The 25,600-nt window shown below is 43.3% G+C and overlaps 1 protein-coding gene across 1 annotated transcript in view; it reads right to left on the bottom strand.

Annotated features, from left to right (window-relative positions):
- Positions 1-21,021, bottom strand: part of LOC121922145 (solute carrier family 22 member 4-like) — a 73,660-nt gene extending 52,639 nt beyond the window's left edge. The window contains exon 1 of the mRNA XM_042451155.1: positions 20,492-21,021. Within this exon, the coding sequence (XP_042307089.1) occupies positions 20,492-20,968 (477 nt within the window). The 5' untranslated portion in view covers positions 20,969-21,021. The remainder of the gene's footprint in view (positions 1-20,491) is intronic.
- Positions 21,022-25,600: the final 4,579 nt, after the last annotated feature.

Here is a 25,600-nt window from a genome sequence, read left to right as displayed (position 1 = left end):
TACATCATTGAATATGATCCTATATTTGCATATTATTGAGAAATCTCCAGATGCACAAATAAAACTGTAACTTGTGAGTCTAAACCCTTGAAATAATTTCAAAATCTAATGTACTTTAAAACCCTGCCAAAAACAACAGCTCTGGAATTAAGAAAGTTGCTGTAACATTAGACACGCAAAACTCAAAATAGCTGCTAGTTGTCACGGCAGAAGGAAAGCATTATTACCCCATAAGCTTACCAAGCCAAAACGTGGCATTACTCATGAATAAAGTTCCTCACCAACAACTGCTGAGAAAACCCAAGGTGACCAGATGTCATAACCACAAAGCAAAATGAGGCACCGCAAAAAGGAGGATATTCAAGAAAAATGTAGGACATTGCAAAATAAAACCTAAAAACACTAATATAAATAAAAATTCACAAATGCCTCCCCTTACCATTTTGCTTTTCCTTTCCCTGTGTTAAAAAAGGAGTTTCATTGTGTTCTTATAGTGACCCTAAGAAGTTTTCACAGCAACATCTATTCGGGTGTGCATGTGTATGTTTGCTTTTGCCTTCCTCTGAGGCTGAGAGAGCACCCAAGGTTCCATGGCCAAGCTGGGATTCAAACCCTGGTCTCCCCAGTCAAAGTCCAACATTCAGAAGGCATTGTCGATGCACAATTAAGAGGAAGAGGTGGGAGATACAGCAGAGCCAAAGCAAGAGAATGCAACTGATGCTGCCTGGGGTTGCAGTAGGCAGCAAACCGGGGAATTAGCGAGGTTCTTTGCATGCCTCCAGGTGGGAAAGCAGGCTCAAATGAGGACAACTGCTGGATTGCACCACTTCCTTTGCTCTCCCCTCCGCCCTCTTCAGTGCCAGGGTCTCTCTCCTACCAACTGCCTGAGTCCTGTAGAGCCCAGGGGGTGTTTCTGGGGCCCACGTGTATGCCCCCAAACCAGGCTGCTGTGCCTGCCATCTTTCCAGCCCAAACCGGGTGGCCCAGTTCACTTCTCCTGAACACCACTGGTGGTAGCAGGAGTAGGAGGCAGCACCACTGCTCCTTCTTTCTCTTCTCATCCTCTGGGCACCCTGCCTCCCTGCACTCCCAACTGCAAACAACCCAGAGGAAAAGGTCTGGTGGGAGGAAGGGGCTTGGTGGAGCAACCTCAAAATGGAGAACAATTTGCAATTCTTCTTGGACCCTTGGACAAAAGGTTAAAATGTAGGCCTTGTCCCGCAAAAGGAGGCCATCCGGTTACCTTGAGAAATTCTAGCATAGGATAATAGGAGATGCCACTGTATTGACTGTTAAATCGTTAAAATAACTGTGTAAAGTGCAGAAAATTTCTAAATCAGTGGATCTAAAGACTGTTCCTGAATTTGTTTATAAATGACATAGAGTTCAAGTGAGCAGTTAGGTGGCCATGTTTTCAGACAATCCCAAATAATTCAAAGTGATTTAAACAAAATGGGATAATAAAGAGTCCCAAAAGGATATCTCCAAATTTTGGAAATAATCATTAAAATGGCAAAAATAGTTCAGTGTAAACAAGTGTAAAGCGAAGGACAGCTGACAATATTTTGGGCTCTTTAATATGAAAAAAACTTGATTAAAGGTGCGGAGGATGACAGTGGTGGATAACATCATATTTGTTGGAGGGAGAAAGTAGATTATGTTGAAGTCTTTTCTCCCTCTTTCTTATTATGGTGGAAGATTCAGGTCAGACAAAAGCAAGTAGCTCCTCAGTCCTCAGATAGTGCACAGAAAAACTATGGAAGCTGAAACCAGAAGAGATAGTGATAGCCACCAGCTTGGCTATATTTCTTCCAGTTACCAGACCCAGTAAACCTCTGAATACCAGCTGTTGTTATACAGTGGAAAGAGGGCTGTTGTGCTTATCTCTTGCTTGCGAGCTTACCCACATCCATGCACCGTCGAGGGTAACACACTGAGTTCACAACAACTTATTGAAATCATGCCTGTTGGTTATGCAGGATATGCATTCACACAGGAACAGTAGCAGAGGAACTAATTCTAGGCTGATGGAGGATGCATATTTGCAAAAGATAGTTCTACAGCTCAAAGTACCAAACCTGGTCAGAATTGAAGAAGCAGACAGCCAACCCCCATCCTCTATAAACACAGGGTAACAAAAACAATAAAGAATCAGAGATTTACACCCAGTCTTTCCCAATGAATCACCAACACAATCTGACCCTGTATCTCATAGGCCAATAAATATCTTAAAAGTTCAGATAGACTACAACTACAGCTTTCACTTTCACCTCCTCTGTGCTCATAAAATCTGGTTTTGGCAGATGGGCAAATGAGTAGCACTTCCCTGAAAGCAGCAAGGACAAAGAGGTGGTTCAGAAGAAGGAAATGGAAGTTGTAGTGCAGCAGTTCCCAACCTTTGGTCCTCCAAATGTTTTGGATTTCATCTCCCAGAATTCCTGACTGTTGACTAAAGTGGTTGGAGCTTCTGGACACAGAAATCCTAAGTTTGTGAACCACTGCACACTGGAGGACCAAAGTTTGGGAAAAACTACACAGAAGGGCAAAGCACCAGAGAGGCCAAATGGGACATGAGTTCTTGCCCACAGATTTCCAACTGTGTTTTATATTTCAAGTTATTAGCTGAAAAAAGATTATCCCATGTTTATCTTTAAGAATTAGTTTGACCAGAAATTGGAAATTTCCCCAAAAGTATTAATAAAGTAGCATGTGTACATACATACAGGACAAGAGCTAGACTTTTAGTGTGGCGGTGACTGACAAGGAAAGGCATGTCATTCTTCAGAAAAACATAACAAAAACTCTTGCAGTACCTCAAAGGCTATGGTAATTCATTATAGCATTATGGACTAGATTCTTCTTCATCAGATGCATTAAGTATTTGTCATACTCTTTTGGCAGTTACATCATGGGTGTTGGGAGAGTGAAATGTAAACAGCAGGATCAAATGGCAATTAAATGAAAACATATTGTACAATAACCAATTCCTAAGGAATACTTGAAACCAGGAAAGAGAAGAGGGACCTGGTGCATACATGGGACATATCTGAACCCACAGCACTTTTCCAATAGCCAAAGCATGAACAGAGCCATCATCAGGAAGTCTGTAACCACATGATGGCAAGAAAATATATACTGTATAACACTGTCCCTGAGCATGTTTGTTCTCCCCCCCCACACACACACACCAGTATGATAGCTCAATTTCATTTAGAAGAGTTCTTTCTCAAGATCAGCCCTGGTATTTCACCTGGATGAGGTTCAGGAACTTCGCTACAGAATGACATGTGGTATTCAAGTTTACTAAACAAGACAAAAAAACAACCTCTCATCACCCCAACTTTGTTTAGAATGAATAATAAATTAATCAAAAAGATCTGTGATGTCCCATATTATGGAGTTTCTGAAACATAACTTTTAATAATATTGAGATATTTCAGTCTTATGAGATATATGTCACCTTGGTACAATATCAAGACTTATAGTAAAGAGCCTAATCAAGAGGGTGTCAACAAAAGACATAATTTTGAGATAATTCAACTGGCAGGGTTCAGTAGCCATGGTGACTGCTCAGGTAGTGTTTGGCAAAATGGGACGAACTCAAGGCATCTTCTGAAACCTGCAGGTTCAGAGGGCTTCCTCAGTCCAAAGTCAGGTTCCAGCTTCACATTTCCTTAGCCCAATGTCTGGTGGAAGTCTAAGACTTTATTTTTCTTTATTTGGTTTCCTTTTTTCTAGATTCCACCTCCATTCCCATCCTTGTTTCAGGGCCTGGAGCTACAAAGAGAAGCAAGAAATTGTTCCTCACCACACACAGCATTTTGGAGGTTTATTGCAAGATAACATCCAACTCCTTGGCAGAAAATCATGGCCCTGGAAGCCAGAGTTTTCAAGGCCAACCAAAATGTACAGATCTCTTTATATTATAGATGAGATTGTTGCCATCAGTTTCCAACCAAATAGCTCATTTGCCACATGGCATGCAGAGATGCTGTTCAAGAAACACAAGTCTGTATTGAGTACACAATCCTGGGATCTTAGACCTGAGACTGTACAGGTTTAACACTACAAGAAGAAACTTAAAAAGAGAGGTAACTGAAATGTACTAAGGCAGTTTTATTACTTGTCTTATGAAACTGAAAGCAATTACACTGAATTTTCCTTTCTTTTCCATGGGAAAGCTATGGGTATGAAACATGCTTAGTTGCTGTTATTCGAATACCATTAAAGTCAGTATCCCACGATTTAAATTGGATTAGGTGTACATCCAAAAATATTATACTGTAACAGTTTTCAAAATATACTGTTAAGCCTTCAACTACTAAAGCAAAGGCAAACATTAGTTCCTTTTAAAAATGCAAAAAGGTTTATTTTAGAAAATAATAATAATTAATAATCATATTCTAGACACAGTTATACCGTTTGTGTACACTGTGTACTTAACCTAAGTTCATAAAATGCGTGAACCCTGAAAAAGATAACTGGAAGTGGGGTTAGATGGAGAGAGTGATCCCATGCAATTAATCTTGTCACCAGGGAAATTCTACTGGTGTCTATGAACATGAGCTTCCCAACATTAATGGAAGTACTAATTGAGCAAAGCACTGAATTTCCCGCAAACCTAAAACGTATTGCATTCAAAGGCACAACCATGTTAGTCTGGAAGATCAATATGCAAAGGGATTTTGTAGCACCTTTGAGACTAACTGAAAGAAAGAAGTTGGTAGAATGAGCTTGCATAGACTTAAGCCTACTTCCTCAGAAATATGCATCCGTGGAAGTAGGCTTAAGTCTATGCAAGCTCAAGGTACCAACTTCTTTCTTTCAGTTAGATTCAAAGGTGCTACAAGATCCCTTTATATACTGCATTCAGTGACTGAAAAGGAAGTCCCAGAAAATAAAGCAAGATAATGTATGAATATCGTAGTGACTGTACACTTATGATTTTAAAAACAAATCCTACAGAAAAGCAAAACAACAAACAAACCAAAACATGCCATTAAGTAATCCTAAAATTGTGACTTTTAATATTTAGTGTCTAGAACAAGTCATGAACCTCTTCACCAGTCTTCACTGAACCCATTCTTAATGTATCCTGGGAATATACATAATTCATCTGAGGAAGTAGACTCAAATCTACAAAAATCTTATGCTATCAAATGCTCTTTCTCTCAGTCTCAAAAGTGCTACAAAATCCCTTTATATTCTGAGAATAGTTAATTAAAAATCAAGGTTCAATTGGCAATGATGATACAGCATTCCAAGCACTGGATGCAGATAATAACAAACAGCATTTAACTAGAATGACATATATAGACTTTGAGCCAAACAGAAAAAGAGATAAACACAGATAGTCTTACAATGAAGCAAAAGCAGAAAGAAAGAAAGAAAGTGACAGTAGCAAAATATATTTTACACAGCTGTTACTTGTTGTCACAAAAACTGGGTGTGGCAGGCCCGTAGGTCTACTTGCTGCTGTTGGCTTCTTGGTGGATTCCATGTTGCATTAACCCAATGAGAAGGCATGTACGCAGTAGTGCTGCCAACAAAAGTGAATGTTCCCTCACATTCTGCTTTTCAACTTAACTTACATAACTCTTCTTTACTTTGGATTAAAGCCTTTCTATTTGTCCAAGTCTCCCTCTATAGCAGAGGTATCTCTCACAGGCCAGCACCTTCCTTTAATATTCCACTAAAGGGGCCCCGCTTTCCAATAAGATAGGCGGAGGGTATTTTCCTGAGGAAGAACCTCTTTTTGAGGAACTTTGGGATACTCCCCCAGGTATTCCTCGACTATGGGGTCTTTCAGGCTGTCAGTGCACACATTGCTGGCTCGCAACCAACTGCCACGCCTTACTAAAGCTGCCACCTTACAGCTTCTCAGTCCATTCTCTCCTCTAACCCTTTCAATGTCTGCCTCTTTCTCTCCCACATCCTTCCCCAGCGACCACCTCTCCCTCCTTTTTCAACCCCGTCCTTCCTTCCTCCACCTCTGAGCCTATTGACCCTACCCCGACCACTATTGTTCTTGGGTCTTGTAGTTCTGCTGCTGCTTTCTGTTCTCCAGCTGTCGTTAATTGTTCAAGACATCCCGACACACCTGCTGCCACCTCCTAACACTGGGAAATATAAATGTCAGTCCAGTTACACTTTAACTAAGACAGTCTCTAAGAAACTGTTAGCCAGTGCCTTGTAAAAGGTGTTAATAACACAATAACATATTGGTATGAAAAACGTTTGAAAGTATGCTGTGGTGGTTTGAAAGCATGGTGCAATGGTTTGAGTAGGACTAGGTTTGAATCCCCATTCGACCATGGAAATTCTCTCAGCCTCAGAGAAAGGTAATGGCAAACCCTTTCCTGGACAAATTCTGGCAAGAAAAGTCCATGGCAGGTTTACCAAGTGTGTGTGTGTTTGTGCATGTGCCATCAAGTTGCTTGTCAATTTATGGTGACCCCATGAATTTCATAGGCTTTTCTTAGGCAATGGCTACATAGATGTGGTTTTGACAGTTCCTAATTCTGAAATACAGCTTCTGCTATTTCTTGGCAGTCTCCCATCTAAATACTAAACAGGCCTGACTCTGCTTAGCTTGCAAGATCAGAACATCTGGTGCCTTTAGAGTCGCCGTAAGTCAGAAATGATCTGAAGGCACATAACAACATGATAGACTTTAGTGAAACTGCTGCCTTACAGATTAAATGAAGCTACAGAAGGAAGAGGAGTGCAATTTCGACTTGAAGGATCAGAGATGCCTGATGATGAAAGAGCTTATCACTTGTAAGGCTGTTCATTCAGAAACTCAAGATTAGATCTCCAAATGCAGTGTATGCTCACCCAGAGATGTGAAGGACAAGGAAAATGTACCTCTTATGTCCCATTGTACTCTCCTAAATAGAAGCATTTTCAAATGTTGCAAAATGCAGAACACTTACAGATATTTGTTTTAAATTGTGTATCAGCCAGGTAGATTTCATATGAATGTTTGAATCTACAGGCTGAGTCTCCCTTATCCGGCATGCTTGGGACCAGAAGTGTTTTAGACTTTGAAATATTTGCATATGCATAATGAGATATCATGGAGATGGGACCCAAGTCTAAACATGAAATTCATGTATGTTTCTTATACACCTTATACACACAGCCTGATTTTTATACACAATATTTGTAATAATTTTGGGCATGAAACAAATTTGGTGTACACTGAGCCATCAGAAACTGTCACTATCTCAACCACCCATGTGCTAGTTTCAGATTCTGGGGTATTTTGCAATTCCGGATATGGGATAGTTAACCTGTATACACATACTGTATAACCAAAGGACAAATACATATACTGTACACATATAACCAAGTTACATATGAAACAGATGTGTTTATTTCAATTCATTCAAACTGTTTTCTAAAATTCATGAAACTTCCACCGAAAGATCAGAATGAAGCAGTGGACATCAATTAAGAGAATTAACTTGAATGTAATACTATCAAAGCTCAAAAATATATTATTACTGCAATGGAACAATATATAAATTAAATAAAAGATGGGTTCCAAATTATTACTTTCTGCATAGTTATTGATGCTTGTTTAATGCAATTCTGTGGGATTTATTCCCAGCAATACAAAAAAAAAGTATTAAAATGTGCATCCATATTCAAATTTAGTACCACTTTTTGACTGAATTATTGTCGCTGTCAAGTCAACTTCGACATGGCAACTCTATGAATGGCAGACTCTCCCAAGACCCCCTGTCATCCACAGCCCTGCAATCTCCAGGCTGTGGCTTCCTTGGTTGACTCTTTCTACCTCTAATGTGTTCTTCCTCTTTTCATACTGTGTCCCACTTTGTCAAACATTATCTATCATCTTTTCTAATGAATCATGTTATCTCATGATGTGCCAAAGATCAATTGCCTCAGTTTACTCATTTGGCTTCTAAGGAGGGTTCAGGGCCGATTTACTCTAAGATCCACTTATTGGTCACTTGGCTGTCCTTGTTATCTGTAGAATTCTTCTCTACCACTTCATTTCAAATGAGTTGATTCTCTTACTTTCAGCTTGTTTCACTGTCCAGCTTTCACAATTATACACAGAAATCAGAAATATTGTGATTGCATTATAGAAAGATCTATTTTCAAAGTTTTTCTCTGTAGTGCACATACACATATTTCTGCATGGCAGTGCTGAGATCTATGTACTGCTTCTTATTCTTTCCAGATAATTAAACTTTCTGACAGTTTTGATTTTCAGCATTAATTTTCTCCTCTCTCACAGGTGTTATGTTCAGCTTACCAACATTAGTAAAACAAGAAGAATTTGTAATTGCTTTAATAAAAGCTCTTCTACTTTACAATTTAAAAAATAGATACAAATTTTGTTGCAAATTCATTTATATTCTTAAGGTAGTAAAAGGTTAAACATAAACAGAAAGTAGAATACGTACTTAATGCAAAGTTTCATCAATTTTTAAAAAATTATCTTTACATTTTTTCCTTCTCTGTAGTAGAGGCTTAAAATGTATGAATATGTATATAGAGGAGAAAGAATTGTCCCTTTCAACTCTTGCTCTTTCTGGTCAAAGAAACTTGCCTTGACACAAAATGCCAACTTCAGAGGAAGGATTTTCCTCAATCTGCTGCAGGGGAGAACAGGATTAAATTTCCCCTCTCCACTGTTAATTATCAGCCCCAAACCTGAAGCTAATGTAATTTGAACTTCAAAAAAACTGCTTGTTAGATACAAATGAGCATTAATTTGGCCCTTAATTCCTACTGACAATCTTTGGGGGGGGGGGGGGTGTACAGAATGGTCAAGATTTTTGTTTCCTCCTTGCCGCTGCTGTGTGTTTCTTCAAACGATCCCTTACATGTGGGATGTAATGTGCCTGCGCAATACTAATTTGGAACTTTCAAAGCAGTTAGCTGGAGTTTTTGGCGGTATATGCCTCCATATTTAAGCTCCCTCTGGTGTCCTCACCCCAATTCAAAGTCTGCAGCAGCAGGACCATAAGAGGAGTGAAAGTAACACTAGAGAGGAGGAAGGGTGGGTTGTGTAAGGGCACAGATGACCACTGAAAGAAACACAGTTACAGATAAGCAACCTGTCCTCCTCCTTTGTGGTCTCTGTGCCTTACACATGCAGGAATTTAGCGAGCTGTCTTACATCAGTGGAGGAGGGAGTGTCACACACTGGAGGAGAAGAGCACAGCATGGCCAAAATGCAGCATCTCTTTGGGATCTGTTGTCAATCGGGTAGTGAGAGATGAAGGTGGACTGCTGGGACCACATTGCGGCACAACAAACATCTTGGAGAGGAATGCCTGCTAGGAAGGCAGTGGATGTGGCAGCCGCCCTGGTGAAATGTGCCTTCAGTGGAGAATGAGGGTGTTTGCCAGCCAACTCATAAGAGAGATGGATGGTAGATGTTATCCAATTAGAGAAATGCTGAGAGCCTGTTGTCCCAATTTCGATTTTGAATAACAGATAAAAAGACATTTAGTTTTAAGTAAATCGGCTGTTCTATCAACACAGTAGGCCAGAGCACTGCATTCGTCTAGGGTGTGTGAAGAGACATCTCGAGGTCAGAGGACAGGTTTTGAAAAAAAGGCAGGGAGGACAATGTCCTGATTGAGGTAAAATTTCGAGACTACAGTACTTTTGGAAGGAAGTAGATGTCTGGGCATAGGATAACCTTATCCTTGTGGAATCTGGTGTAAGTGTCAGAATGGAGGGCGCAGAGTTCACTGTCTGGCAGAGATGATGGCAACCAAGAATGCTGTTTTCCAAGTCAAAAGCCTGATGTCACAAGTGGCCATGGGTTCAAAGGAAGGTTTTTGTAATGAGACAAGACAAAATGAATGCTCCAACTGGGAGGTGGAAGTGTGATTGGACAGCAAAGGTTTTGATAGCCTTTGGGGAAGGTCTTAATGAGAGGATCAGAGAAGCAGGAGGGATGCTCCTTGTTGCTGGTACCACGAAATGGGAGATAAGTAGCACCTGGTGGACGAAAGTGAGAGGCCCTTCTGTGCTAAAGTGGAGAGGAATTCCAGAACATGGTGAGTGGAAAAATCATGTGGAGAACTAGAAAGTCTGTGCAAAAAAGAAAAAGAATGATTTGCGTTTATAATCATAGGACTGGGTGGTTGACGACCTATGTGCTGCCTGGAGAATCCGTCTTACTGGGGATGAGATTGTTGGGTGATCATCTACGCCATGAGACGAAGCCTGTGGAGGTCAGCGTGCCTCACTGTCTATTAGCTGATGGTGAGGAGGTCTGGGTGGGTTGGAAGGGGGAGCAAGTCTTTGTTGGAGAGCTGATTCAGAGGGGAGAACCAGGGCTGTCTGGGACCCCATGGTGTGATGAGGATGCAGTGCGCCCTGAACCAGTGTAGTTTGGAGATCACCTTATCAGAGAAAACAGAGAGAAAGCATAGAGGAGAGGTCCCAGCCAAGTGAAAAGAAAGGTGTTACCGAGGTTGTGATTTGACCTGGGGAACCTAGAACAGAACATCTTGCACTGGTGGTTGCAGGGCGAGGCAAAGAGATCTACCTGGGGAAAACCCCATTGGAGGAATAGATTGCTGGGGACTGATGGGTGAAACATCCGCTTGTGGGAGGATAGCGTGGTCTTGCTTAAGGAGTCCATGATCTCATTGGAGTGGCCCGGGAGGTGGATAGACACAGGGTGGATGGATTTTCTGATGCACTAATTCCAGAGTCGACAAACTAAGTTGAGGAGGCTCAGGGATTTCGTCCTGCCCTGTTTGTTTATGTAATATACAACAGTGGTGTTGTCGGTTGCAATGAGGATCGGGAAGGTTTGTTGGGCTTTGATGACGGCCAGCATCTCTAGGGTGTTTAAGTGGAAGGTGGACTTTGACTTGGTCCAAGTCCCTTGGACAAATAAGTGTTTGGTGTGGGCCCTGGAGAGAAATGTTAACTATGAAAATGAGATGCAGTTGGGGTGAAGAGAAAGGCATGCCTTTGATGAGGTTATTGATTGAGGACCAATATCGGAGGGACCATTGTAGATGTCTTGGTATTGTGAGTGGTTTCAATACCAGGTCGAGGCCGTGGTTGAAGGAGGCAAGGAATCATGTCTGAAGGGGGTGCATGCAGAGCCATGAATGTGGAATTATGGCAGTGTTCAAGGCCATGTAGCCCAAGAGTTTTTGGACTTTGTGTGCATGGGTGCACCTCGCACGGAGTAAGTGAAGGGTTTGCATGTGAATCCTGAAGGCTTTGTCAAGAGGGAGAAAGGCCGTCTCCATCGCAGAGTCTACCACCAATGAAGGTGATGGACCGAGTCAGAATGAGATGGGACTTGTCAAGGTTGATGACCATCTCAAGATGGCTGGGGAGATCGAAGATGAGATGATGTCTTGCAGTAGTTGTTATCTGGATCGAGCAACAAGTAGCCAGTCATCTATGACTCCATTCTGTCTGAAAAAGGTTGCAATGGCTGAAACACAATTGGTGAAAACTCTGGGTGCAGTGCAGAAGCCGAATGGAAGGGTGGTGAATTGAAAGTGGTTTCATCCAGCACAAAGAAAAGGAACCTGCAGTGTGAACTATGTATTGAAATGTGAAAATAAATGTTAAGTCCAGGGTCGCAAACCAGTCCCCTTGTTGGAGTAAGGGGAAAACATCGCGGAGGGACGTCACCTTGAACCTTTTGGTTCTGATGTGGTCATTGAGTGCTCTGAGATCTAAGACTGGATGGAGGCCTCAATCCTTTTTGTCCACCAAAAAATAACAAGAAAAGAAAGATCGGTGCCTGAGGGCAGGAGGGACAATCTTTGTGGCAGTTCTGAGGAGACGATTTTAGATCTCCATGCAAAGGGCCTCTGATGATGTAGAGGGACAAATGCCCCGTGGGACAAAGGGATTCGAATTAGATTATATTTCTTTATTATCTTATGTGTATTGTTATTGTTTATTGCTATTGCTTTGTATTTTCCTATTGTTGTAAGCCGCCCGGATTCCTAGTGATTGGGCAGGGTATAAATAAATTATATTATTATTATATTAGATGATGTAGCCGTCCTCGATGATGCTGAGGACTCATGTGTCTGTAGTAATAGAGGCATGTGCAGTGTAGAATCGATGAAGTTTGTCTAGGAAGAATGGTGGAAAATTTGGGATATGTGGGGTGTCAAAGGCACCATTTACCTTGGTCATGAGGTAATTTCCGTGACGGACCTTGCTTGGGCCTGTGTTGCTTAGAAGGCCGATGAGGCCGAGATGGTTGGTTGGTGGATCTGTTCTGATGCTGAAAATGATTTGATGATTGTGCTTGAAATCTCTGGAATTTGGGTCTGCGTTGGAAGGATGGTTGAGGGAAACCAAACTTTCCTGCAGTAGTGTGCATTTTGTGAGTGAGTTTGAGCTCACTGTCTATGGTGGTGTGGAACACATCTGCATCATCAAAGGGGATCACCTCGATGGTATTTCTGGCCTGTGGGGAAAGGCCAGAGGAACGAAGCCAAGCATGGCGGCAGAGGGCTACTGCTGATGTTAACGACCTACCGCTGGATTCAGCTAGGTGTCGAGCAGTCATGATTTGTTGGTCTGCCAGGGAGTTGGCCTCCAAGAGGATGGTGCTGGTGGTCCTCCTGCCATCCTTGGTGAGATGGTCCAAGAAGGAAGCCAATTTGTCCCATAAGAACTGGTGATAGCTTCCCATGCATGCGAGGTCGCTGGCCATGCAGAAATGAAGGGATGAAGTGGAGTAGAATTTCTTGCTCAAGGAGTCAAGATTTTTGTCTTTGTTGGAGGGTACAGTGTGTTTTAAGGGACGAGCCCATTTGGGCAATGTTGACCACGATCAAGTTAGGCTCTGGGTGCTGAGTCAAATGGGCTAGTCCCTTAAAACACACACATCTCTCCTGAATGATGCGGACAAAACCCAACATCAGTCTGCTACCTCCATCTTAGAACTCCTGCCTTTGCCTTACTCTAGCTATCCCGCCTATGATCAAGCAACTTTGGATGATGGCACCTCACAGTTGCCCAACACCTCTCAAACCCTCAAATCTCATTTGAGAACCTTTGCGGACCAGATGCTGTGGATGGCCTGCTCCCTGGACCTCCATTTTCAGACAGAACCGATGGAAGACCATGACCCTATCTACCATTCAGGTCATGATGATGGCCCTTTGCTTGCCTCCATTCAACCTCTTCTCAAGATGGCACGCCGTTCCTGGACTAACTGAATTACTATCCCTCCCACCTCCTAGAGGACTGATTCTGTCTACCATCTGATTGACACTGGCCGCCAATGACTCAGATATGGCTTTCTCTAGGGCAAAGGAGATACTTGGAATGGCCATCTTTATCTGGGATTTTACCCCTGCACTCAACACACCATTTGAAGGAAGTTGAAGTCATAGGCATCTGGAGAGATTTGTCAAAAACACCACTATTAGAAGGATAAACCAGAAGAATAGTCGTTGAAGAAACTGAGTCAAAAACCAAAATCGAAAGTACACTGCTCTGAAAGCTCTTATCGATGCTACTGCTGCAGCAAATGAAAAAGGACTGGGGTGAGAACACCAGAGGGGGCTAATATACATAGGCGTGGAGAGAAAGGGCTACCAACTAGAACACAAGCTAACTGCTTTGAAAATTCCAAATTAGTACTGCGCAGGCACATTACATCCCACATGTGTAAGACACAAAGACCACGAAGAATAATTTCATTTTAATAGTATAGCCTTTTTGGAGCACAGAAACTACACAGCTCAAGGCTTCTCATTTTGGTTTGCAGAGCAGCTACTGCTTATCTTGTTCATACATAGTGGCAAGGATAGATTTATTGTAAACAAGTAATTAAGAGAGGTAATCAGAATACATGCAGTACATGAAGAAACAATTGGGGGGGGGACAGAAACCTGAGGCCTGGATGCAAGTTCCACACTATGGTATGGCCATTATGTTCTATACAACTTCTAGTTGTAGAACTAATATTTTAGAACACTAGTTAAATAAGCTACGTACAATATGGCCCATTCTGATAAAATTCAAAACCACATATACTTGCGTATGCTTGTAATGTGCTTTTTAAGATCACATTGTCACATAAACAAAAAAGGGACAAATTATTCCCTCATTCAAAGCGACATCTTAAAAACCAAGCATGTCACTTAAATGGTAAGGGTATAATACAACTAATATCTTATTTATTAGTTTAAGCCATTTATACTTTGCTTTCCAAATAGACTGTCCCAAGATGTCTAGAAGGCAATTCCATAATCACAAAAAGTCAACATGGGTTTCAGAGAAACAAGTCACGACATACATATCTTACCTCTCTTTTTTTGATAAAATTACCAGCTTGGTAGATGAAGGGAATACTGTGGATATAGTATATCTTGATTTCAGTAAGGCCTTTGACAAGGTTTCCCATGACATTCTTGCAAACAAGCTGGTAAAATGTGGGCTAGACAATGTAACTATTACATGGATTTGTAATTGGTTGACTGGCCGAACCGAAAGGGTGCTCAACAATGGCTCTTTTTCATCCTGGAGGGAAGTGACCAGTGGGGTCCCACAGGGCTCTGTCCTGGGGCCAGTGCTATTCAACATCTTTATCAATGACCTGGATGACAGAATTGGAGGCATACTTATCAAATTTGCAGATGACACCAAATTAGGAGGAATAGCTAATACTCCAGAGGACAGGATCAAAATTCAAAATGAACTGAATAGATTGGAAAGCTGGGCCAAAGCTAACAAAATGAACTTAAACTGGGAGAAATGTAAGGTACTGCACTTAGGGCGGAAAAATGAAATGCATGAATATAGGATGGGGGACACCTGGCTGAATGAAACTACGTGTAAAATGGATCTAGGATTTGTTGAGGAGGGAGCAAGCTTGTTTTCTGCTGCTCCAGAGAACAGGACCCAGAACAATGGATGCAAGCTACAGGAAAAGAGATTCCACCTGAACATTAGAAGGAGGGCTGTTTGACAGTGGAACACACTCCCTTGGAGTGTAGTGGAGCCTCCTTCCTTGGAGGTCTTTAAACAGAGGCTGGATGGCCATCTCTCGGTGATGCTTTGATTGTGATTTCCTGCATGGCAGGGGGTTGGACTGGATGGCCCCTGTGGTCTCTTCCAACTCTACATTTCTATGATTATAGAATTAATATACATTAAAAATACACACAATGGGAAAGAATCATTTAAAAAAAGAAATTTAAAAATCTGTGGAAAAATTATACAGAGAATAGCCTCACTCTAAAAAAAATTATTGGGATATTCAATCAGAATAAGATTAAATCAGCATCCTACACACCAAAATATTTTTTAAAAAAGAAAGCTTTAATCTCGTAGCAGAAGATGACAGAGCACAGGTGAGCAAAGAGTGACCCTCTAGATATTGTTCGACTGGAACTCCAATTATTCCTCGCTTTGGCTATGTTGCTTAGGACTGATTGAAGCTGAAGCACAATCAAGTCAGGTTCTAAGAGGCACATTTTATCTACCCCTGGCACTGAGGAAGAAAGGCAGATTTTGCTCTTAAGAATTCATAGCTAAGGAGCAGCCATAGAGTTTGATTGAATTGAAATTTTATTTATATATCACCGTTCCTATGATCACGGCGGTTTACAAAACAAAATGAAAATACGATACAGTACAGATTAAAGATTCTCCCCCTGGAGAAACGCCGCTCCTTCTTCTTAAATTACTTGTATGAACTCCTTGCACCAAGCTTTCCATATAAAAATATGTCTAATAACCTATTACGAAATGTTTCAACAAAATAGGAGGGCATCTATGGCTTTCCTATGAATCCACATCCAGACCCTCAACCTATATAGTGCCAAAAGATTTCACAGAATAACTGAACTGGAAGAGACCACAAGGGCCATCCAGTCCAACCCCTTGCCATGTAGGAATACACAATAAAAGCACTCCTGACAGATGGCCATCTAAACTGTTTGAAAACCTCCACCACACTGAGGCAGCATATTCCAGTGTCAAACAGTTCTTACTGGCAGGAAGTTCTTCTTAATGTTTAGGTGGAATCTCTTTTCCTGTAGCTTCCATCTATTGCTCTGGGTCCTATTCTCTGGAGCAGTGGAAAACAAGCTTGCTCTGCCCACAATGACACTCCTTCAAACACTTAAACAGGGCTATCATATCACCTGTTAACTTTCTCTTACCCAGGCTAAACATACCCAGCTCCCTAAGGGCATTGTTTCCAAACCTTTCACCATCTGTTAGACATATTTTTGCCTTCCTCTGGACACATGCTCCTCAACATCCCTCTTGACTTGAAGTGTCCACATTGGACACAGTATTCCAGGTGAGCCTAACCAAAGCAGAATGGAGTGGCGCTAACTTCTCTTGATCAAAACACTACACTCCTACGGATGCTGCCTAGGATCATATTGGATTTTTTAGTTGCTGCATCACATTCTGACTCTTATTTTTTTATTATGCATGCTTAAATGTAATATCTTACATTACTCCCTGTTGAACTTCATTTTGTCAGTTTTGCCCCAATTTTCTAATCTGATAAGGTCATTGTGAATTCTGATCCTACCCTCTGGGGTATTAGTACCCATGCTAATTTGGTGTCATCTGTAAATTTGATAAGCATGCCACCTATTCTTTCATCTAAGTCATTGATAAAGATGCTGAATAGCTCTGGGCCCAGGACAGAACCTTGTTGCACCCCACTGGTCACTTCTCTCCAGGATGAAGGAGTCATTGGTGAGCACCCTTTCGGTTCAGTATATCAACAAATTCAACTAACAATAGCACCATCCAGCCCACATTTTACTAGCTTTTTTGCAAGAATGCCATGGGAGATATTGTCCAAGACCTTACTGAAATCAAGATATGTTAAGTGGTTTACAATGTATTAGCCAATTGCCCTGAACAAGCTAGGTACACATTTTACCAATCTATGAAAGAAATGGAAGGCTGAGTCAGCCTAGAGCACTGCGGGATCGAAAGAAATCACAACCAGCATTTAACCACTGTGCCATCAGAGCTCCTAATAAAAAAATTGAATCTAAAATAAACAAATAAATAAAAAACTGAGCCCAGGATGTAAGGCTAACTCCAAGCAGAGTCCCAAATCAAGTAGAGCCATTGAATCAGTAAGTATCAGTAAGTCCCATTCATTCACTCTACACTAGCTGGAACTAACAGTTGGATTTTGCCTACAGTATTTTGCAATGGTATTTTTTCAGAACAGAATATGAAGAAATAGAATGGTTTGCAATTGGAAGGGGAGTCAGGCAAGGCTGTATTATATCACCTTATTTAATTTGTATGCTGAGGGCATCATACAAAAAGCCGGCAGGAAGAAAAACAACACATTTGGGATGTGTTGGATAAGAGTTCTGAGAATGCTGTGGACTGCTAAAAAGACCAGTGGATGGATTCTAGAGTAGATCGAGCCCAGACTCTCCCTGGAAGCCAAAACGACTAAACAGAGGTTGCTGTATTTTGGCCATATCAAGAAAAGAAAGGGCTCACTAGAAAAGGCTACAATGCCTGGTAAAGTGAAGGGCAATAGGAAAAGAGGAAGATGGCATTCCAGATGGATACTCTTCCAGATGGAAACTACTGCCATGCATCTGCGGGAACCTGAGTAGGGCTACTGATGACAGAGTGACTTGGAGGTCTCTAATTAATAGAGCTTTCATGAGTCGAAGTTGAATGGGAAGCAGTTGACAGAATAAAACTTTGCAATGGAGAGTTTAACACATTCAGCAGCATCAATCTGGATGTGCTGAATGATGTGCCAGTAACTGGAGGAGCTGTAAGAACCCTGGACTAAATCTGCAAACAGGTTCCAGCTGAATGATATTTACAGAAAGAGGAATGTAATTTGTTGTCCCCTGAGGGGTAAATTTACGCATGTCAGTGGCTTGTGCACATCTCTCTTCTGGCTTTCCCAGGGGAGCCACATGGTTCACGTATCCTAATCAGGAAGGTTGCTACTTGAAGATGTCAGACATTATTACCATGTCAGACAGATAGACTGCAAGATGCAAAACAAAAGGTCCTCCTTTTCCAGGACATGCTCTTCATTTCAGCCTCTATCCAGGAGGAATTCCAAAATGTCCCCCATTTTGAGCAAGACTAAGAATCACGAATATACATTTCTATGTGTATTTTTTTAGTTTTATTTGGTCAGGTCCTCCATTTTTCGTGATATGCATCCTCCTTTTTCTGGACATGCTCTCCATTTCAACCTTCTATCCAGGAGAAATTCCACAAGGTTCTCCCTTTGGAACATGACTAAGGAGCATGAATTTCCATTTCCATGAGTGTTTTGAGCTTTTCTTTGATCAGATCCTTAATATTCCTTGCCATGTCCTATATTAGGCAGTCCCTTTTTCCTCCTTTGTGGTAAGGACATCTGGTCACCCTGCTTTCCCCCCATCCCAATCTCCTCCCTTATGAGCATGAATTTACATTTATAGGAGTGTTTGCTAGGTTATTGTGAAGTCGAAGGCTTCCAGAACATGGCCACATAGCCCGAACAACCCACAAAAAATCCTAGGTTATTTTTGGTCAGGCTCTCCATCTTTCCTTAATGTCCTCCATTTTGCATTGCCTCATTCCTCCCCTGCGGAGAGGACATCTGGTCACCTTGCTCCCCCCACTCATTTCCTTTTAACATTCAGTACAGCACTCCCCCCCCCACCTCTCCCACACAGAGGCAAATGGCTCCTCCATCTGGGCTCCCCTTCCCAAGAGGACCAGACAAAGGCAGCAACAGAGGCCAGGAAAGCACCACATGCTCCTCCCAGCCAGGCCCCTCTCCAAGGACTGGCCCAGGGAGACCCTCGGGCTGCCCTCTTTCTTTCTTTCCTTCCTTTCTTTGCCTCCTTTATGCTCCCACTTTAGGAAGGTCAGCAGGGAATCTGGTGGTGGTGGTGGTGGGAATATACCTGCAGGTGCTTCTCCTCCTGAGGAGCCACACCTGCTGGGATTCTTGCTAGTGTAGAACCAGTCAAAGGGCCAGAGCAGGGTGGCCAGGCGTCCTCACCACAAAAGAGGACCAGGCACCACAAAATGGAAGACCTTCAAGAAAAAAAGGGAGGACACCACCAATGACAACCTTTAAAAAAACCTAATAGAAATATAAATGCATGTGTCTTTGTCATGCTCAAAACTGGAAGATGTTTTGGAATTCCTCCTGGACAGAAGGTTGAAATGGAGGGCATATCCAGGAAAAGGAGGACACTTGGTCACCTTGAATTGGAGCCCCAGCAGTTTTAGTCTGGCAACCCCAGCCATTGCTGGAGTCAATGGCTATGCATCTCCACAGCCCCAACTCAATGTTTCCTCATGTCTAGGGTGAACAGAGGCCCTCTTTTTCCAGGATACATCCTACATTTCAGCCTCCTGTCCAAGAAGAATCCCCAAATGTCCTCCATTTTGAGCAGGACTAAGAATCATACATTTGTATTTTTATTTGTATGATTTTAGTTTTTATTTGTTCACGTTGTCTAGTGTTTTTTTAATGCCCTACATTTTGCAGTCCCTTTTACCTCCTTTGAGGTGAAGACCTCTGCTCACCCTACTCATGCCTCCACATCCCCACCTGAACAGGGGAAACAGATGTCCTCCTCGCAAAGGATGGAGGCAAGGCACCACAAAATGTAGGGCGGGGAAGAAAAATAGAGGACATGACCAAATGAAAGGATAAAAACCCTCACATATACATGTGAATCCATGCTTCCTAGTGGTGCTCAAAATGGAGGGCATTTTGTGAATCCCTCCTGGACAGAAAATAAAAGTGAAAAACTCACCTATATAAGTGTAAATGCATGCTTGTTAGTGATGCTCCAAATGGAGGACATTGGGGAATTCTTCCTGGACAGAAAATAAAAGCTAAACCCCTTCCTGTAAATGTAAATGCAGGCTTCTTAGCCATGCTCGAAATAGAAGAGGGAGGCTGGAAAAGGAGGAGGCTCCCAGTCTCCCTCCCTGAGCCCCGTGTTTCCTGGTGTCCCCACATTCCCCGGCTCAGCAGCAGGGGAACAGATGTGTCCTCGCCATAAAGGAGGGCAGTGCGCCGCAAAATGGAGGACATGGCCATAGAAAAGCTTAGAGCTGTTAGACCCTCCCTGTCTATAAATATAAATGCATGCTTCTTAGTCACGACCTCAAAATGGAGGACGTTTCGGGGGCTTCCTCCTGGGCAGAAAAGCTATAAGCCTTCCTCCTATAAACCCAGGCGCCTGTTTGTCAGTGATGCTGAGGACGGGGTCATTTGGGGTCTTCCTCCGGGGCAGAAAGCAACAGGCGAGCCCCCTCCTCCTCCGTAAGGGCGAATGCCTGCCTGCTCCTTGGCCATGGCTCCAGGATGGAGGAGGCCCTTCGGGGGGGGGGGGGGCGGGGGACCGGGGGGGGGTGGGGGGGGGGGGGGGCGGGGGGGGGGGGGGCCTGCCCCCGAATGAAGGAAGGAATGAAGGAAGGAAAGAAGGGAGGGCGTGCGTGAGGCCGGTGGCGGCGGTACCTGGCTGACGATGGTGGCGAGGTAGGGGCTGGGGCTGTACTCCCAGCCGTCGAGGCAGGGCTCGGTGGGGACGAGGCTGAGGTTGACGTCGGTCCCCGGGAGCAGGCGGGCGGCGGAGAAGTTGCGCAGGGCCTCGAGGCGGAGGCGGCGGCAGCGGTGGGGCCCCGTCCTGCCCCCGGGCCGCTGCTCCTCGGGGATGCTGGCCTCCCTCCAGGCGGCGCTCAGGTTGGCGCCCTCGGGGACCCGGCACCGGTGCTCGGGGACCCCCGCCAGGAAGACCGCCGACATCCCGTTGAACCCGTTCGGCACGATGCTGGCGCTCAGCAGGAAGAAGACCAGGCGCTGAAACCGGCCCCACTCCCCCAGGAACGACGTCCACGAGTCGTAGTCCCCCATGGCCAAGGCACCGGAGGCAGCAGCAGCACTAGCACCAGCAGCTGCCGCCTGGAGTGGCTCCTCTTCTTCTTCTTCTTCCATCCCTGCGGAGGAGGGGCCTCTCCCGCGGACTCCGCCCTTCCCACGCCCACCGGGAAAATGGCCGACGATGAGGGCTGCTCCTGCGAGGGAAAGACGGCGGCAGCAGCAGCAGCAGCGGCAAGGGCTCTCCGTTTGGGCGGGAAAAGCCCAGCCCTCCTCAGAGAGAAAGCAGCAGCAGCAGAGCGCCTTATAAACCTCCCCCTGGACATAAAATGCTCCTTGAAAACACTGAAGTTCTGGGCCATGCCAGCAACTGCCAGGTCAAGATGTACAGGGAAGCCATTGGGACCCACAAACACCTGGACAGCTTCCACAGCCAGGAGGAAGAAGCCCTTCAAGTGAACACAGTTTGGCTACCAGCACAGCAAAGCCAAGACCCAGCAAGTGCACATGAAGCCACTCACAGTCAGGGTCAAAATGGACCTCTAATTCAACAGATACAAATCCCCTTTGCATCTCCTCCCACCCTCAGGCCTCCCCATCAGCAACAGAACAGTAACATGGAAATCATTCCCTCTCAAACAAGGGTCACACAGTATAGGTATACACTGGTACCCCGGGTTACGAAATTAATTCGTTCCGCCGCCGCTTTCGTAACCCGGGATACTTCGTAAGCCGAATAGCCCATAGGCGCTAATAGGGAAAAAGCCGCGGCTGTGCCGCGGCTCCATTTAAAACAGCGCCGGGGTTTTTTCGTAACCCGAAAAAACCTTCGTAAGCCGAAACAATAAATCCCTATGGGATTTATTCGTATCCCGAAAATTTCGTAACCTGGGTATTTCGTAACCCGGGGGACCAGTGTACCCCGCTCTCTTCCATGCCACCTACCATACACACAGACACAGACACACCATCCTCTCTTAAGGATAGCATTCTCCGAAGGGATGCTAGGAATAAACTCTTCTATAACATGGCCACATAACCTGAAAAACCCACAAAAAACTCAGGACATTATCAGGCAAGGGAAATTGGAAGTATAATCCAATGGCAATCCAAACGCAATCATGGGTTACACGTTATTGCGTGATAGACTGCCACACGCAAATTTGGGCAATGGCATGTTATTTTTGGGCAATGGGGAGCCAGCTTGAACACAGTTTGCATTCATGTAAATTTGCTGAACTAGCAAATTGAGGTGAATGCGTTCTGGCCCCACTTTCTTTTCCTTCGAAATTAAGAGAAATTCCTCCCGTGGGATAAACTCCTTAGAGAGCCTCTTTGTCGCGTGAGGGAACTCTGAGGGGAGGATGTGGAGAGAAGGCCCTCCTCCTCACCCCCAAGGAGGAGCACAGGGGCACCTCAAAATGGAGGGCTTCTGAGGAAAAAATGGAGGACACAGCCCAATAAAAGCTAATACTCACGGCAAAAAACATGCAGGGGTAGCTGTTTTGGCCATTTAACAAATACAAAGATCCACCAAACAGTGATACCTTTTATTGGCCAACAGAAATGCACAATATACTTGTTGCAAGCTTCCGAAGCTCCATTGGCTTCTTCATCAGGCAAGATATTACAAACCAAACAGGAGGGGGGGGAATTAATTGGAGATGGAGTCAGATGCCTGCATATTTAACATCTTAACTAAGGACAGAAACAACAACAGAATGCAGGCATCTTACTAACATCTCCAATTTTCCTCTTGATTGGTTTGTAACATCTTGCCTGATGAAGAAGCCAGTAGAGCTTCAAAAGCTTGTAACAAGTATTTTGTGCATTTTGGTTGGTCAATAAAAGGTATCACTCTTTTGTGGATTTTTGTTTGTACTCAGGGGCAAAAAACCCCCACAGGCTTCTTATGAATGTAGACCATTCAAGAAAAAAGATGGAGGACATGACCAGCTATGGACACTTGTATAAATGTAGATTCATGCTTCTCAGACATAAAATAAAGGATGTTTTGAAGTTCCTCCTAGACTTGAGGTTGAAATGTAGGACCTGTCCTGGAAAAGGAGTGATATCTCAAGATCTGAGATTTACTTCTTAATATTAAATTGTTAATACTCAAGGAAACTTTAACTGAGACCAGAAGATTGTCTTTGTCAGAATATTCCACAGAGTTTTATGACTGGAAGAGACAGCTGGTTGGGATATTCCTGTCTATGTATGAGGCCGTGCTTTCTGCCTTTTTGCCATACCTTGTTTGGTACTTTATATATTATATTATATTATATTATATTATATTATATTATTATATGTTGAACCCTAAATATAGGAATGATTACAGTGGTTCTGCCCATGGATATAAAAGAAGTTGGGAGGCTGTTGTTTCTTTACTGGTAATTTGAGAGATATGCTGTACTGTACCCAGTCATATTGCTTTACAAATCAACAATAAAACTTGTTCTTGTTTTAATCCTCTAACTCTTATTTGGACATTGGGTATTTAGAGGGACTATCTGTCTTTTTCTAGACGTAACAAGAGGACCTGTGGTCACCATGGGTATGAGGAAACATTGACGCAGGGGCGTGGAGACATGAGCAGGGTGGCCAGGGATCTTCCTCAGCCCAAAGGAGGACCAGGCACCCCAAAATGGAAGCCCTGACCAAATAAAAGCGAATTATAGCACACGGCCAGCACAAAATAATAAAATGTTTACAAAAACTACACTGCATTGCATCCATTGGAAACAACATATTCTAGCAAACCTGGTATGAATACATATATACATATAAATGTCAAGGATAAAATCCAAAGTCGTACACCTAAATGGATTTAACAGTATACTAAATATATGGGTATAACAAAGATAATTGACTACTATCAAAGTATCTCCGGAAGAAGTTATAGTAATTTACTGCATCTGTTTTAAAAAGTTTTTACAGCAAATAATAGCAGCTGCAAAGAATTTAGCAACTTTGGTAGTTACCTATTCACTGCTGTCTGCAAAAAGATAGTCCACATAAAATTTTCTCCTGCCTGTCAGGAAACTTTGAGTTATAAACAGGGCACGCTGTTCAGAATAAAGGGAGCAACAAAGGAGAATATGGCTAAATAAAAGCTAATAGAAATTGATGCTTCTTAATCATGATCTCAAAATGAAGGACATTTTGGAGTTACTCCTGGAGAGAAGGTTGAAATGTAGGCTATATCCTGGCAAAGGAGGATGTGTCTGGCCACCCTGGACATGAGGAAACATTGAAGCGGGGATGGGGAAACATAAACAGGGTGTCCAGATGTCCTCACCACAAAGGAGGACCAGGAACTGCAAAATAAAGGACCTTCAAGAGCAAAGCGAGGGGGGGATGACCAAATAAAAGCTTACAAACGCTTATATAAAAGTAAATCAATGCTTCTTAGCCATAAAATGGAGAACATTTTGGAGTTCCTCTTAGACACAAGGTTGAAATGTAGGACCTGTCCTAGAAAAGAAGGACCTCTGGTCACCCTGGACATGAAACACTGATGTGGGGATGTGGAGATATGAGCAGTGTAGCCAGAGGTCCTTGCGAAAAGGAGGACCAGGCACCCCAGAATGTAGGTTGTTCAAGAAAAAAAATAAAGACATGACCAAATAAAAGCTAACATACACTCAAGACAAATTCATGCTTTCTAGTCATGACCTCAGAATGGAGGACATTTGGGAATTCCTCATGGACAGAAGGCTGAAATGTAGGACATGTCTTGGGAAAGGAGGACATCTGGACATCCTGGACATGAGATGGACATGTGGAGACATGAGCAGGGTGACCAGATGTCCTCACTGCAAAGTGGGACAAGGTACTGCAAAATGTAGGACTTTAAAGAAAAAGGAAGGATCTCTCTCTCTCTCTCTCTGGCTTTTCTTCACGAAGATTCAGGAAGGACTCATCCCGCGCTTTCCACAAGCGCGTTGATGACTAAAAAGGCCAATTTGAGATAAACGAGTCCAGTTGCAGAAAGCACAGTGGAAAGTCTCCTTGGGTGATGTTTCCGGGTTGAGGTTCTTTCTGTGTTGTCGTTTCCCTTCAGGACTCATTTGGCATGAGCTTTCAAAAAGGGCTGCAGCATCGTAGATAGTGCATCTCCATGTCTCCTGAATCTGATGCAAGGCCAGGGCGGACCATTGTTGGTGATCAATTTGGCCGAGCCTGAGATGTTGTTTCAGGGAGTCCTTGTATCTCTTCTTTGGAGCGCCCCTCTTACGCTGACCCGTGGTGAGTTCACCATAGAGTATTATTTTGAGGAGGTGATGGTTCTTCATCCTAGAAACGTGTCCTGCCCAGTGCAACTGCGTCCTCAATAGCATGGCCTCAATGCTGGAGATCCCTGCTTGCTCAAGGACAACAACTTTCGTCACATAGTCGGTCCAGTGTATATTTAGAATTGTGAATAAGCGTTCGAGGAGTCATAGGTGTTGGTGATATAGGTGACCCGTGTTTCAGACCCATAAAGGAGAATAGAGAGTAGAAATAAAAGCTAAAAACATGAATGTAAATGTAAAGCCATGCGCAAAATGAAGGATATTTTGAGAATTCCTCCTAAAGTTTGAAATGTTGGATATGTCCTGGAAAGGGAGGACCTCTGGTCACCGTTTGCAGAAGCCAGAGGATGAAATGCATCAAAGCTGGGGGTGGTATATGGGACTGGAATGGGACTCCTGTGGGATTCATTTTTGCTCAAAGAGGGGACCTTTATGCTCTTTCAGAAGATGA

The sequence above is a fragment of the Sceloporus undulatus genome, chromosome 2 (genome assembly GCF_019175285.1).
Source record: "Sceloporus undulatus isolate JIND9_A2432 ecotype Alabama chromosome 2, SceUnd_v1.1, whole genome shotgun sequence".
In the NCBI taxonomy this organism is placed as follows: Eukaryota; Metazoa; Chordata; class Lepidosauria; order Squamata; family Phrynosomatidae; genus Sceloporus; species Sceloporus undulatus.
Note: the sequence above shows the minus strand (reverse complement) of the source record. Positions and strands in the feature narration are given on the sequence as shown.